General features: G+C 39.9%; 1 protein-coding gene across 1 annotated transcript; it reads left to right on the forward strand.

Annotated features, from left to right (window-relative positions):
* Positions 1 to 7,825: 7,825 nt before the first annotated feature.
* LOC104509021 (E3 ubiquitin-protein ligase Midline-1-like) lies at positions 7,826 to 12,564 on the forward strand. Its single transcript, XM_010150817.1, is given in 4 exon segments — positions 7,826 to 7,981; positions 10,218 to 10,332; positions 10,334 to 10,405; positions 11,967 to 12,564. Coding segments are annotated over 4 exon segments (672 nt in total). The 5' UTR covers positions 7,826 to 7,845; the 3' UTR covers positions 12,316 to 12,564.
* Positions 12,565 to 16,053: the final 3,489 nt, after the last annotated feature.

Below are 16,053 nucleotides of genomic sequence, written 5' to 3' on the forward strand. Positions count from 1 at the left end.
CAACCCAAACCATTCTATGATAAGTACTGTCCATGTTAAGAGGACTTATAGAATCATAGGATAGTTTGGGTTGGAAGGGACCTTTAAAGGTCACCTAGTCAAACCCTCTGCAATGGACAGGGACATCTTCAACTAGGTCATGTTTCTCAGAGCCCCGTCCAACCTGACGCTGAATGTTTCCAGATGTTGTCTACACCAAGTCTTGGTACTGAGCCAAACTCTTGCTCTGATCCCTTGATTGGTGTGAGCACCTTATTTTCTCGGTTGCTAAACTGGAGTTAGTTCTCCAAGCCATCTGAAAGGATATCTAAGGCTTCATGCACTGGCATTTAAAAACCATTTTCAAGTAGGATACTGTGAATATATCACGGTTAGTATTCAGGATAGACTAAAAAATAAGGTGGACTACTGTCCACAGCTACTGTGAAGAAATTTAAGACTAAAACCAGCACAACTATTGAAAGTTAGATAGTGTTTTGCTGAAGCCTCCATTTAGTATTTCACTAAACAGCATAATTTTGAACATTACACCGTAAAATTTAAGACTGCAGAAAAAAATAATTAACCTTCAACACATGTTCTTACATCTGAGCAAGCTGGATATTAAAAAGTTCTAGTAGTAATTTGGAACAAATTAGAGCATGGTAGATAAGGAAGGAAAAGCTTCCCTTATTAATCACTACCAAGCAGAGAGGTCTTAATGATAACACAGTATGTTGCTTGTTTTCTGACCCATCTTTATCTATGGCTTTATGCTAGAAGGCTTTATACATGTCAATTATTGGCACTACATGTGAACACAGCAGCAGCAATGTGTGCCATCTCCACACCTTTGTGATGTGGGGTTTCACTCTTTGCTTACTAGCAAATAAATAACAAGGTATTCCATTTTTAGGTGGTATTGCAGGTTTCCCATGTGAAGGCAAAAGCTTTGATCTGCAAAACATGTATCAATTACTCTACTTCCAGAGATGCAATATGATAATTTTTGGGTATAGCTCAGTGTGCAGTCTGAACTTTCATTTCCTCACTTTGCAGTAATAATGTCATTAAAAGTTTGAAGAGAAAGCAAATCAATGCTGCAAGAAACCTTGTTTACAAAATGCTCTGAAGACCTTAAAAAACAGTAAAAGGAAATAAAGAACTGGTTCTTTTCTTGTTTGTGTGGGGGTTTGTTTGTTTGTTTTGTTTGTTTTGGTTTTTTTTTAAATGCAATAGTTCTTACACAAATATCCTGGCTGTTAGTTTCAATTTAATTGAAAGCTATAATTTTAACACAAGTTAAATACATGCATATAAGTGTATGTGGAATGGTTTTCTAAATATTGTTAAGCTTTTTTTAAATCTCGTTATTTAATACAGGCTTGAACACCTTTAATGGATATGTTCCCACCAAATCTAACACAGATCTGCCCAGTTTCCTAACACATGGGACTCTCACAGTTCATTCCAACTTCCATTGGCACAGGAGATTTGCCCACTAATGTCCTGATTTTACTCAGAACACTGCTTGAATGTTTCTTTGCTCTGTTGGATTATATTCTATGTCCTGCAGAAGGGTCTAATATCCCAGATTTCATAGATGACTTTCCAAGATTGTCCCTAGAATATCAGGTTGTGCCTTAATAGCGCGGTATAACACAGAGAGCTATTTCCACTCTACGTAGTGTTAGCAGGAGCTGCACTGCAGCCTTCATGTTTTGATGAACTGATGCTAGTTGATCACTTTTTAAATCGTGTTTGAATGGAATGGATTTTGGATTAGCCAAATTTCTTTCTGTTTATGGAATTTGTATGCTGTTGCACATAATTATGTTCTGTAATTTATTTCTCTGTCATATCCCAAGAAATTTCCATTGGTATCGTGAGTTGCCTGTAGAAGATAATGTAAACAGGTCCATAGATTGTCTTCAGCTCTGTGTTTTTGTAGCTATGAATTAGTCACGAGGGAATAGCTAGAGTAGTGTATTAAACCGACAAGCTTTTTTTCCCCTGAGACAACAGGAATCACTTTGCATACATACCCACCTACCGTGCTAATGGAGGTTGCTATTTTGGAATCCATTTCTTAAAACCACATAGCCAGACTGACTGCACTCCTCAGTACATTTTCCCCACCAGAGGCATATATCATTCAGAGATTGCTAAGAATTCAGTAACAAAAATAAGCAATGCTATGTTTTTCTAGTGTATTTTCTATCCAACATAATCAACTATATTCTTTTTTATTAACTGAAAAATTGGAGAGTTAACTTTTGATGGAAAAGGTCCAAACAGAGTATTTCATTTTGAATCCTCTTTCATACAGGAAAGATTATTTCCAAATGTGACCAAACTGCTTGACTCTCAAATGCTTGGCAGCCCTGTTCTGTGCATAAAAGCAATACAGATCTTTAAATTAAGAAGGCTTTTACTGAACCGGTTGTTCTCAGAAATACCATTCACACATTTGCATTTCTGAGAGGCAGCTAATCACCTGCAATCTGAATATTGTAAAGGCTTTTGAAATTACTTTGTCACTAGCTCGCTAACATGCATTATAATTTCATTATTCCATTTCAATAAATTTTCAAGCATTTATTGACTATGCTTTTTTTTTTTTTAAAACACAGAATTTCTTTAGTGTGCTTCAGGAAGGTTCAGATTTAAACAACCAGTTTTCACTAGCTGCGATACAAGGTGTCCATGAAAAGCACATATCTCTCTTCAAGACATAAAGCAGTAAATAATTTTCTTTTCTGGTAAATGGAATTTAGGTTAGTCAGTTTCATCAGCTAAAAACTAAAAATCAGTGTATTAAGGATACAGTGTACTGTCAGAACCTTCCCAGTGTTACATGGTTACTCTTTCTACAACACAGAATAAAATTTTGTTGAAGCATGTAAGACAATTAGGAGCCCAAACTTCCATGAAAAACAGTAAGTTTATGATTCACCAGTTAATTTTTGAATATACTAACTTTTGTCTGTTTCTGCATGTTTTAATTTGCTAAACACAGATTCCTTACAATCTTCAGATTGCTACTGATAGTTTTAGTGAGTATGTTTTAATGGCACAAAACCAAATTTGAGATAAAACCATGAAAACTCCTGCCTCTTGAAGAGCATAAAAAGAAGGTTGTTCTTAATAAAAATGCGATGTGTTTAGCAGAAATCCTGCGTATATTGTTTTCTTTCACATGGGAATGCAGAGCTGGGGTGTAGACCTATCTGGTACCTTCACCTACTGTATTTTTTCTACCAATTTGAATTGGTAATAGTTTGTTTAAATAAAGAATTTTAAAATAATTAAAATGCTCTAGAGATTGAATAACCTTCCTGTGACTTTTGCACTCCTCTTCCAGTTTTCAAGAGGATAACAATTTATTAAAATCTACCAGTGTAAATTTTAGGAGGATTTACACCCTGGGATTTTTCCCATCTGTTTTTTAAAGTGCATCAACAGCCAACACCAGAGAAATAGCTTTACAAATTATTACCTCCAGACTCTGAGAAACTTGTTTTGAAAACTCACACATCCTGTATGGATATCACTGTGCTCACTGCACCATTCCAGGATGTAATTTAAATTCTCTACATTTTTTGTAGGCTACAGTTCTAAAATACATTGTTTTACCACCTGCACAACCCTGTGAAAAGCCCTGGGTTTTTGAAACACGAAACCCGAATGTAGCCTGGATTAGGAGTGGGTACAATAGAAGACCCTGAGCTCCTGCTCCTGTGCCGGTGAGCGGATGATGTGTGCTTTTCCACTTAACCTGCTGCCACTGGCAGGGAGCTGAGAGGGCAGATGCCCGCGTTAGTTACCAAGCTGCTTGCTCATTTCCCTGGCCTTTCTTAACCATCTTCTTTTGTATTCAGAGAAGAAGGGCTGTCCTGGCAGGGCAGAACTGGAGACAAATTCTTTCGATGTAGTGACAAAATATTCGTTCATGCCTAAATGTTTAAGTTGGCGGCTGCTAGTTGCTATTCTCCATTCTGAAGGATTTGGGACTTGTAGCTTGACGCCATCAAAACTTCATTCCCAAGATTTCTGGAATCCAAGCTCAATTTAAAGCCTGTTATCAAATAGCTCACTTGGAAGCACATGGACACGTCACTGAGCCCCTTGGTGTGAGGCAAGAGACTAGCTTTTTGGGACAGCAAGGTTTGTCGAGCAAAGCGACTGAGTCAGTCGCTGCACATCCAGCATCCATTGTACACCAGCAGTCTGAGGTGCTAAAGAAACCCAAGGTGTCGTATCATCAAAGAGTATAGAGCTTTCTCCTAGAACACGACTCAGGTCAGAGGGTTCCCAACTCTTTATTGACTGTGCAGAGAGTTTAGGGTAGGCAAGGTCCTAACTCAGGAATTCTGCTCCTTGTTCAAGGCAGGGTGGGATGAATCTACACCTGCCTGTGAGAATTTTGCCATTAATCCCAGCAGCAGAAGCCAGGTTGTAGGAATACCTGAAATTATTGTGGCTCTGCGTTCTGTACACAGAAATCTAAGTTAACCATTAACTGGACTATTTAATAATACAATAATTTACCATGTGCAAGTGTATATATAGAGTAGTGAGTACTAGGTATGTATAATTTCACATACCCAGGAGGAAAGAACAGCGTGAAGAGGAGACTCATAGCAATGCAACTGTACCTTTACAGTTCCTTCATATATCTATTTATATCCAGGTTTTGTACTTCATTAGGAAGCAATCGGCCTCTGGAGGGTAATGTAAAAAGTGTAATGCAAGCCTGAAAAATGTGCCCTTTAGAGAGTTGCAGTGACTAATCTAGTTTTGAGATGATTTAGCAAAAATCTGGGCAATTCTGTGGTTTTGGTTTTTTTTATATATATATAGAGACAGCCTATGTTTACCATAGACCTTTGCTTTCAAAGTGCAGTTGTGGAAGGAGGAGAGACTTCCAGCACCACTCTCTGGATTCATGCCACTTACTGTCATATGTTATTTAATAGCCGATCAGAGGGCTATTCCTTGGTCATCCTGGACTCCCTCTAAATCTGGTGCTTCATTTTGTTTTGTCAGCCTGGAGAAGAGAAGGCTCCAGGGAGACCTTATAGCAGCCTTCCACTACCTGAAGGGACCTACAGGGAAGCTGGGGGGGACTTTTTTCAAGGGTCTGTAGTGACAGGACAAGGGGTAACAGGTTTAAATTAGAAGTGGGGAGGTTTAAATTGGATACCAGGAAGAAGTTCATCACTGGGAGGGTGGTGAAGCACTGGAACAGGTTGCCCAGAGAAGCTGTGGATGCCCCATCCCTGGAAGGGTTCAAGGCCAGGCTGGATGAGATGTTGAGCAACCTGGTCTAGTGGCAGGTGTCCCTGCCCATGGCAGGGGGGGTGGAACTAGATGGTCTTTAAGGTCCCTCCCAACCCAAATGATTCTGTGATTCTATGATTCTAACACTTACTTTGCAGTAGCACCTGAGTCAGTTAAGTGATGGTCTTAATGCAAAATTAATGTGGTAGTTCAGCTACAGAACAATTGTGCTTTTACCTGTGGCATTTTTTTATTGGGAGAAGATGGGGGTTCCTCTGAGCAGACAGTGGAATATGCCATGCCAGGAAACTGCTGCTTTTATTTCCTTTCTCGGGAAGCTCATTCACACCCAGATTTAAGAAGTATCATTCAGTAAGCATAGTTCAGTGAAACAAAATGTGGATTGATGTTGTGAAATAGCAGTTTACTATAGGTGCTAGGCACAACTGGGGTTTTCAAGGGGTGTAACACTGGGTTCTCTTTTTTCAGGAGATGGACAAATAATTGCTCTATATGATCTAGCTTTTCAATGGTCTTAAGAAAAAGAGTGCTGCAAGGTTGCTTTTCTTTGCTGCTTCTATCCACGTGTAGCAAACAGAAGCCCTTGTAGACGATTTTGAGAGAGAATCATGTGGTGAGGATGCTTACTGGTGGGAGCATGAGGAACATACTAGAATTCTTTTTTCTTTTTACACCAAGAAACCGCAACAAAGAAATGTTCTTATTCTGGTAAATCCCGGTCCAAAGGCTACAATCCGTGTGTGAGTTCAGCCACAGACTTGGACTTCCAGGCTGTAAATCGGGGTTGGGGGTGTGTGTGTGTTCATCTCTCCTTGTTTCAGGTACCTGAAGTTAGAGATCTCACCAATGCTAGTCACTTGGGCCTTGTCTGTGTTCCAAGAAGTGAGTGATACTTGTGGTAGGATGCTCACACCTGGAGAAGTGAAACTATTCAGTAATTTCTGCCTCTTCTCAGAGTCCAGAAAAATATGTTAGGCACTGCAGCTCTTCATTAGATGATGAGATGACCTGAAACTGTGCCTCGGTTATCCATGTGCATAGCAGGATGAATAGCTGCCTGGCTCTCAAGGATGCTATGTAATGTAAGAGAACTTCGAGGCAAAAACTACATAATTCTTAGATTGAAATTTGGGGTATGAGTTCTGTTTCTAACGATCTTTTGTTAGAAAAAGCACATCCCAAATCTGGAAGGAATCTCCCAGTATGGTTATGAATCATCTACGAGTCTGTAAACCTGTATCACAGGACTTGTTCTTTCAAGTTTTGTGTCCAGTAGCCTTCTATTTTTACTTTACATAAAGGCTTTATATTGCCTGATATGTGGAGCTGAAATTACTTCTGACTTCTAAAACATTCTCTTCACTGGTGCTTACTGATTTGCTGGTAAAACACAAGTTAAAAGCTGAAAGCTGTTTTTTAATAACACAGTAGCTTTCATAACATGTTCTATGCCCAGTAAAGATAGGTACCAAGAAGCCTGTCAGGTTCCTAATCCAGTCAAGTATTTTTCTTTTAAGTTTTTCAGCCTTACACATGCACACGCCTGCATGCACTTCCATTGGCATCTGTCTTTTTATAGCTGTATAGTTATATAAAGTGTAGTGAACATATATATACACTTCATGAATGTTAAATTTGTTATTTATGTAAACATTTTTAATAAGAGAGCTATCAGACTGTGGATCCATTAGACCAGGAGCTGTTTGAAATGTGCAGTAAGTAATATGGGTGATTGACTGCCATAGCAGTTGTACCAAAGTAGGAAAAATTTATGTAGGTGAATAAATTCATCTTAATGGATTATTTTCCTGTTTTGCAGATGATATTGCTCCTTCCTTATTTTACTTACTTTTTACATATTATACTTCTGTGGTAGGCATCAAATGTACCCAAAAAGTTTGTAACTGGAAAATTACGCAGCTTTTCCCCAGCTGATCATAAGGACATAAATCAAAAAGCTGCATCCATTAAATTTACTGTCTTAGATTACATCCTGGCAAACTCAGGAGTGTAAGAGCCAATGCTCACTGTAGAACCCATGCTCTACCCTGTTTGGCCTCCCATGATTTACTTCAGGTCCTGCAGAATGCATACCTGGGGACTGTCAGGAAAGGTGCCTCCCCATCCCTCCTAACTTTACTGCTTACATTCATTTTCTGAGGCTTAAACTGAGTTCATTAATCCAAACAGTAGATTGATGGGATCTCCATAATCCTCTAGTTCTTAAGCAATAAAGAATTCCTTGTGCTGGGATATGATAAGTCGGACTGCTTGTGCCTCCACTGAGTCATTTCTTAAATGTCCGTCTCTTATGGTTGACTTCACATAGCAAGAACTTAAAAGGTACCTTGGCTGAGGGCTGGTGAAGTGAGTTGGTGGGATTAAGTAACGACTCAGTAGGTGTACCAAGACTTTAAAAGGTACAGAAGCAAAATTTGTGTTGGTTGTTGGGTGCTCGGGAGTGCTCTAAATGTTCTTTCCTCTCTTGCAAAACATTTGGTATGTTATGACTAATGTGCTCTGTTTGAAATTGCAGGTTTATGCAACTCAGCCGACAGCTGGATGATTGTTCCCAATATCAAACAAAACCACTACACAGTGCACGGGTTACAGAGTGGCACTAAGTACATCTTCATTGTTAAGGCCATTAATCAGGCGGGCAGCAGAAGCAGCGAGCCCGGCAAGCTCAAGACAAACAGTGAGTAACGTGAGAACTGGCACACCCATGTTGCATTCTTCTCCTTCCTTGCCTTCTTTTTCAGGTTTGATCTTTGGAAGGCACAAGAGCGCAGAGCAGCTTAACTTGTTTAAAGTGCTTCCCACAATGAAAGCCACTTATTTGACTCAGTTCAATATTGCCAGGGTCTTCAGTAGTGCAGAAATTACTTTTTTTTGAGAGATGCAGCTGTAGTTTGGTCACTGGAAATACCATTTAGGAACAGAGGATCACATGTGAAATGGTTGAAAATACTATTTTGTGGTTTTCTTTCAATGTCCTCTCTATTCTTTTTCCTCTACAAAGCAAAACTTCTCTTACACTTGCAATAGAACGTTTTATTTTTGTATGGTGTTCATAAGATAATTGCTAGTTTAATTTTATCCTCCAAAATTACCTCTTTCTTAGCACGTTCAGAAACTTTCTTAGCTCCATCCCCCTCAGTTTTTTGTGCAGTTCAGCAAGGTGATAGAGTAGCCAGAGATCCCACTTCAAAAAAACAATGGTTACACAAATTATTAGCAGATGCAGTATCGCAATTGCAGGACTGGTTTTCAGCCTTTTTCTTCTTGTGTCCCAGCCAATCCCCCAGTCACGTACTTACCACGGGCAGCTCTGAGCACTGAAAAGGGAACACTGGGATTTGTGCACCCTCTGAAACCTACTTACTCTAGGGGATAGTGCTCAAACGGGGGCGGTACTGAGTGTTACAAGGAGGCTGCAGGGAATGGCATGTACTCCTTTCTGCTTTCCTCCTTTCTGCTGTTAACCTGGCTTGTGCTTCTGCGTAAAAGCTGCTTGTACAAGCCCCACATCTCTTACCAAGGATCTGTGTATTGTTAAACCCAGCAACCTACAAGCGAATGCATAACCAGTGGACCCATCTGGAAGTGGCAATCTTTCCTCCTTTTGTCTCTTTTTGACCCAGTGTGGCACAAAAACAATCTCTTGGGTAACTGAGAAATTATGTGACCTGGTACAATTCAGTACAGATACACCCTTCAGATACTGCTTCAGCAACACAAAGGCTACTAACCAGGTAGAAAGGTGGACTATAGGTATTTTACTGGTACTGAACAGTAAGAAAAAGCAGGTAAAATCTGCCCCCCAGATACTTTCCAATGGGTTTATTTTATACTTGGTCATAAGACATAAATAAACACACACTGCAAAAGTGAGTAACTCTGAACGGTTTACATCTTACTTGAAGCATACGTGTCAGTGCCTCACACGGACTTCATGAGAGCACTCATTTCTGTTTTCTGTGCATTTCATCAAATCTTCAGCTTACCTTTTTCCCGCCCCACCCCACCCACCACCCTCCCCTTGATATGAAAGACAGTAAGAAGGCAAAAGGGCTTTGCTGGAGCACTGGTGGAGTCATACTGTCCTAGCCGTCTCCTGATGGAGGTAAATGATCGTTCTGCTTTTCGACACAATGAGCAAGCCTGTCAGAATTGTGACAGGCTTCACGTACCTACAGGGTTCGGTTTACCAAAAAGCTTCCTGTTATTGTCTACAAACCTCCTGCTTCAGCCAAAGGCACTTGCCAAGAGCAACAGCCTCAGCAATGTTTTTACACCATATTATCTGGACCAAGTTACAGTTCACTTCCTTCTTTTTAATGCACAGTATCCAGCACCACATGGGCACCCTTCCAAAGTGATCCTGAATTGTTGACCGTGCTTGTTATAAATAAAGCCGTGAGGGAACAAACAGACAAGACCAGTACTTCTTATTTTCAAACTCATTTTGTGGGATTTGAAATCATCCTTCTTGTAGTAACAATGAAGATGTTATTATGAAGCTTTATCCCTAAAGAATTAATAGAATGCAACTTATTCTAACTCAAATACGCTGTGAAAAAAGCAACCCTCAGACCTTTATTAGCATGTATATTGGTTTCAATTACATGCAAGTATTAGATGATTCAGGTTACCTCTAGGTCAGAGATAATGGGCATGATGATTATGCAGGGCTCTTTTCAAGGATTATCAACACGGGGAAGTTAGTGCACAATGAGATTGACAGTAAACTGACAATGCAAACTAGCTATTGCAAGGAGCAGAATAGGTTAGTCTCTCTCAAGAACTCTTCAGAGGAGGAGATTAATATGGTTGTGTAATCTTGTGGGCCTCTTAGAGGCTTGCTAATCCACCCTCCTTTTCAAAATCAAAGCCAAACCATTCTTCTGCCATCTTTGTCTCTGCCTCTCTAGGTCAGCCATTTAAGCTGGATCCCAAATCTGCTCACAGAAAATTGAAAGTGTCTCATGATAACTTGACAGTAGAACGTGATGAAACATCCTCCAAAAAGAGTCACACACCGGAGCGACGGAGTAGCTGGCAATGTGTTCATTGACAGCGGGCGGCATTACTGGGAAGTGGTCATAAGTGGGAGTACGTGGTATGTATATAAAGATATGTGTGAAAAGAATCACCAGTTCACACCAAAGAGCCGTGCAGGTGCCAGCTCAGTTTCTCTGACAGACAGCAGTAGCAAAGGCATGGGGAATGGTACAAGAGCCGGGCAAACGTATACTTTTACACTATTAGTTAGTCTAGTTTCCCAATCTCCAACCCTTTTGGACTCTGGATCAAAGTCTACCAGATAAAGCATTTTTATATTTAGTGGCCCTCACAGGACTTTTCCTTTATGATTCAGGATGGTTGTTTATTGAACCCACATACAGTACATTTTATAACTTTACTAAATTGAAGAGGTCAGAAACTTTCCTCTGCTTTATTCAACAGAGCATATTCCATAAGTGGGATCATTTCTTTATTAAACTTGAAAGATCTTAGTATTTTTCAGTAAGAAAAAAACCCCAACAACAAAATATGAGGCCAATTTGATGATCCAGTTTCACAGGGCTGGAAGTCAAATTAGCTTCTGTGTAGGGGGTGGGGAGCAGCAGTGCTGTAGGTCCATGCTCCAGGGTGCAAAGCAAGGGGCAGAAAATGGAGGAGTGCATTCCTCCGCTCCTGAATGATCCTGTGTGTCATACAGGGATGGATTTCAGGGGCCCTTTAGTCAGTGGAAGAGATGTCATCCTTTGGGATTCAAAGGCAACAATCATGATGGAAGTTAATGGAGTGGAAAAATCAGTAAGGTGGTCAGGTATGCCCACTGTCTCAAACAAGAGGAATGCTGTTTGCCTGTGCCAGCGCTGAAGAATGGAAATGGAGTAATTTATGGCGCATTAATCTCTGTTGGTTGAAAGCCCAACAAATACTGCGGTGTCTCTAGTACGTGAAGAACTTTAACGTTTCTGCTATATATGAGAAATCAGATATTTGCCCTTGGTATCCATTAATGAGAACATTTTCACAATCTTTTTACCCTGCACATCTTGTCATAAATTATGGTTTTCAGAGCAAATGTCTTCACCTAAAATTGCTTCACTTGGCCCAAACCCCGCTCTCAAAAATGCTCATTTGAATTTAAAAACCATACCAGCATCTGGCAAAACATATTTGGGAATGGCAAAAATGGGTTTTTTAATGTGTTCTTTCATGTTTACTCTTACATTCCTTCTTGTGAGCCATATATTAAAGGAGCAAGGAGAGATCAGATTAGCTGACAGAGCGCAATGTATTTTAAAATCAATGAATTCCTCTGTATTCTTCTGTTTGGTAGTGGAAATTTGATGCCCACTGATTTAAACTCATGAGTTGCTGAGTAGTCAACAACTTTCCTTTTGAATACCAGAGGCGAGTGCTCCAAAAAATTACCATAGCAGCCAAACTAAAAACAATGCAAGGGACAATAAAGTTTCCCTGACCTCTCAGACCTGAAAGAGAGATGGGAAAAAATGTTAATCAAGCCTGTGCAGGTACTGCGGTGAAATGTCACTTGATTAGAAATTAACCATCAGGAGTAAGAGGCTGGGGCATTCCTGTGAGTCCTCTGAGAAAGAAAAGCAGCAGGAAGTATTTGTTTCCTTGAGTTGTTTTTTGCTTTGCAGGTATGCCATTGGTATTTCTTACAAGTCAGCACCAAAGCACGAGTGGATCGGGAAGAATTCTGCCTCCTGGGTTCTTTGCCGCTGCAATAACACATGGGTGGTGCGGCACAACAGCAAAGAAATCCCCATCGAGCCCGCTCCTCACCTCCGGCGGGTTGGGATTTTGCTGGACTATGACAATGGTTCCCTTGCTTTTTATGATGCTTTGAACTCCCTACACCTTTACACTTTTGACATTACATTTGGGCAGCCGGTGTGCCCCACGTTCACTGTGTGGAATAAGTGTTTGACCATTATAACTGGCTTGCCTATCCCTGACCATCTAGACTCCTCTGAACAGCTTGCATGACTGCTAAAAGCCTAAAGGTAGGATGATGTGTCTTCCCAGGGCGGCGAGGCCACTGCCCGCAGGAGCTTGTCTGGAGCTGTAGGAACGCATGGCATCCCCGATGTCACTGCCGAATCTGGCCAGAACTGAAAAGGGGAGAAAATCTCTTTACTGTGTACTTTGTATGGAAGGACAAGAAGTGGCTTTAATAATATCTTAGAACTTTGCAATTCATTTTGGTTGGTTGGTTTTGTATTTAGTGTCTTACAGGAAGATTTATAAATTATTTATAAAAACAAAAAAAAAAAAAAGAAGAGATGGGAAAGCCTGGTTTGGACACCTGGAAAATGACTTATTTGTTTTGCACATTGATGGTCCTATTACTTAAAGTTTCGTCAGCCCTTTACATCATTTTACTTTACAGTGGATAAAATCAGGAAGTTGGAAGGATGAAAACTGCGCAGTGGACAAGTCGGCATGCTGCAGGTTTTATTCATGCCAATATTGGCGCTCTCATCACCAGTCTTACTGAGTGCGAGATCTCCTAATTTCTATGTTGCATATGGGAGTGTGCAGACCAGAAAGAACAAAAAATAAACAAGTGAGGAAATGGAGCTAGCCAACACAGTAAAAGAAGAAATTTTAATTTACTTCTGTTCACAGGGCAGTGCTCTTTCTGTTCATAAAATCGTGTGGAGTATCTCCTAGAAATAGAGTGGATAAATCACCTGGCAATTTATTTTATTGATGGCAACATTACCATCTACCAGTGCTTCGCCTTCATCTTTGTGAAACGTAGAATCACTGAGGATGTGAAAGACTGATACCATCTCTGAAAATCAGCAATACTGGAGGAAAGCAGCCAATCTAAGGTCTGACTGTAGACTAGTTTGATAAAGCACGGCATCATTAAGGCTTGATTGTAATAGAAGATGTCACGGTTCTGATGGTAGACATGTGAATGCTTGTTGCTGATTTTACTAGGTTCAACATAGCAAGCCCAGCCAACAACTCGGAAGTGAGACATGTGCCACTTTACCATCGATTTTAAATTAAATACAAATGTTTCATTGTCGTACGCTATGTAGTCTTTATAACAAAGCAAGGAAATCTGTTTTACATGTGCTGTATGGAGAAACATTGCAGCTGGAGTTTGCTCAGTTATCATTGTCCTGGGTTGTTTGGGAAAGCACAGTTCTGTCTGTGAATGAGGAGTAAATAACAAGTTTTCAGCAGTGGTAGGAATCTGCACGGGCAGGTCCTACATTCATCCTGGTGTTGGTGGATGAACTTCAGTGAAGGCAGTAGAGGTTTTACCTACTTTATCTCAACGCTGATTCAGGTGCTTTTTTTTTTGTTCCCCTCTTCTCCTTCTAACGAATAGAAACCCTTTGTAATTACTACAATGCTTATATATAAAAGATCCTTTGGGGAGATGCTTGAGGCATATGACAACTTTAAAAGAATGGTTTTCCTACAGTATTTTATTGTTACTATGCAAGTGATGAAAATCTACCTGTGTAGAAGAGGATACATTAAATACCAGGTTTAAGAAAAGATTCCCTTAGTAATTTATGACCATGCTTTAGGTGTCTTTTGTAAAGGATACCTTAATGCACTTTGTTCACTAATGGGTCCAAGCGAAATAGTCACAAGCTCAGCTTCAGATTTTTTGAATACCGATTCTCCAGGTACCAAGCTGTACTACGGTTTGCCTTATGACGATGTCCGAAACTTATGAGCAAGATGAGGAATACATACATGCCTATTGGTTTTTTTCCTTTTTTAATAGAAAATAAATGCCTGTCTGTGTTCCTTTGATTTCCTGTTACATGTCCTTCTGAAATAAACAGAAAAATATGACAGTATGTTGCTGGTACCATAGCTTTCAGCTGAGGCAGCATCCCATGGTTCACAGGTAGGAGCCGCTGATCTTTCCAGAGTTCACATAAATAATGGAAAATGTGTACATATAGTGAGCTGAAGTTTTTATCATAGTGTCTTTAATAATAAAGAAATGTATACTCTCAAAAATGAAAAGTAAACAAATCCCCAAACACTACATTTCACAATTGAGCACAATGGTACCAATACAGTGTGATGTACATTGCCCCAGTGATCTGCCCTGAGACGATTGGAAGGTAGTGTGAACCTTATTGTAATGAGTTTACAGGAGATGACTGAAGCAAAGCTGTGATAAAAAGATGCAGGAGACGGGAGTTTTAATGTAGGATTATTGCCAAGTTTCTGCCTAAAGTGAAAGGGTATATTACCGAAGTACATGTAGCACGGCTGTGTATCTTCCCTTTTGCCAGAAATATCTAGAAACTGATTTCAGTATTGGATAAACTGAAACCCCTGTTCAATGTTTGGCCATACAATGCTGGCAGAGATTGAGCTGGATGGAAGTAATACCATGAATTTGGAAAGATCCCCAGTGATCTCACATATTTTTACTGTAAAGACAGACCGTGAATCTAAAGACAGATCATGATTTTGGCCAGTGTAAAAAGAATGGTCTGTTATCTACAGACTCTGCTGTATCATTTTTATTTTAACACAGAATACTTCATTTGGAGCTAAGCCACATTTCTCCAGTGGACTATTAATTCAGTCAGTACTCTCTGTGCATACATGTTTGTGTATATATGTATGGGTATACACACACCAGTATGTGCACAAATATAGTGTGTAGTTGGTGTATATGCATACCTACGTATATACACACACACAGACTGACAGCATTTAGTCAGGTGTTCCTTTTTTCTTGTTTGTTTCACAATTTCATATTCTGTATGACTATGAGGAAGCAAGTTTGCTATGAATGATGTTCTTCTGGACATTTTTTAACAAACAAAATCTGTTTATTTTACAATACGTGGTTCAATGCCTGATTAATCAATAAAACCATCCATTCAAACATGTAGCTTCTGTGGTCTGTGGCATTTTGCATGGTCCATAGTAATCAGTTGAAATCTGGGGGAATGGAAATCCTCATGTAAAAATGAAATATGGTACTTTAAGGTAGCAGGCAGTCTTAGATGAGGGTTTTTCCCTAATTTTTGAAAGTTTTGTGACTAGGAATGAGGTAGCACTGAATAACGCCATGTTTAACAAAGACAAATTTTTGAGGAATAGTCTGCTGAGATGCAAGCAATGAGTGTAGTAGATAAAGAGTCTGCTGAGATGCAAGCAATGAGTGTAGTAGATAAAGCCTGTGTTGGTATAATGATTGTTTCAAAGGTGTATTTAAAACGCAAGTTGTGATTCAGCAGAGTTAGAGCAAACTGTAGCACAAATTGTTTAGAAGATAGTAGTATTGGCTCAGAGTAGTCAAAGGTCTTGTCTAGCTTGAGGTAGTGGAACGGTGGGGGACTTTTTTCTCTCTGAGGACAAATAAGATTTTCCATGTGTTGGGCTTCCATGTGCTAATGCACATGTAACGACAGAAGAATGATTCAGGAATGGGCTGTATGTCATAAATTATTTAGTTGACTGTCTGCAGCCCACTATAGTTTCCCATGGTTGGCTTTCAGAGAGGAATGAGAGAGCTGAAGTTACTGCATTTTCTGCCATGAGTTTATTCTTTGTTTTGGATATCTCATTTCTCCGTTTCTCAGCACAGAGAACCCCACTGAACAGTGGGTCCCAAGTGTAGGGAGAAGAAAAATTCCACTGATGTGGGTACGCTGTGTAAAGCTGGAAATCTGCAAGTACAGGTGAACACACATGCATGTTCTTCATTGTATTAGCAATAGC

Source organism: Eurypyga helias, unplaced genomic scaffold (assembly GCF_000690775.1).
Source record: "Eurypyga helias isolate BGI_N326 unplaced genomic scaffold, ASM69077v1 scaffold44324, whole genome shotgun sequence".
NCBI classification, from domain to species: Eukaryota; Metazoa; Chordata; class Aves; order Eurypygiformes; family Eurypygidae; genus Eurypyga; species Eurypyga helias.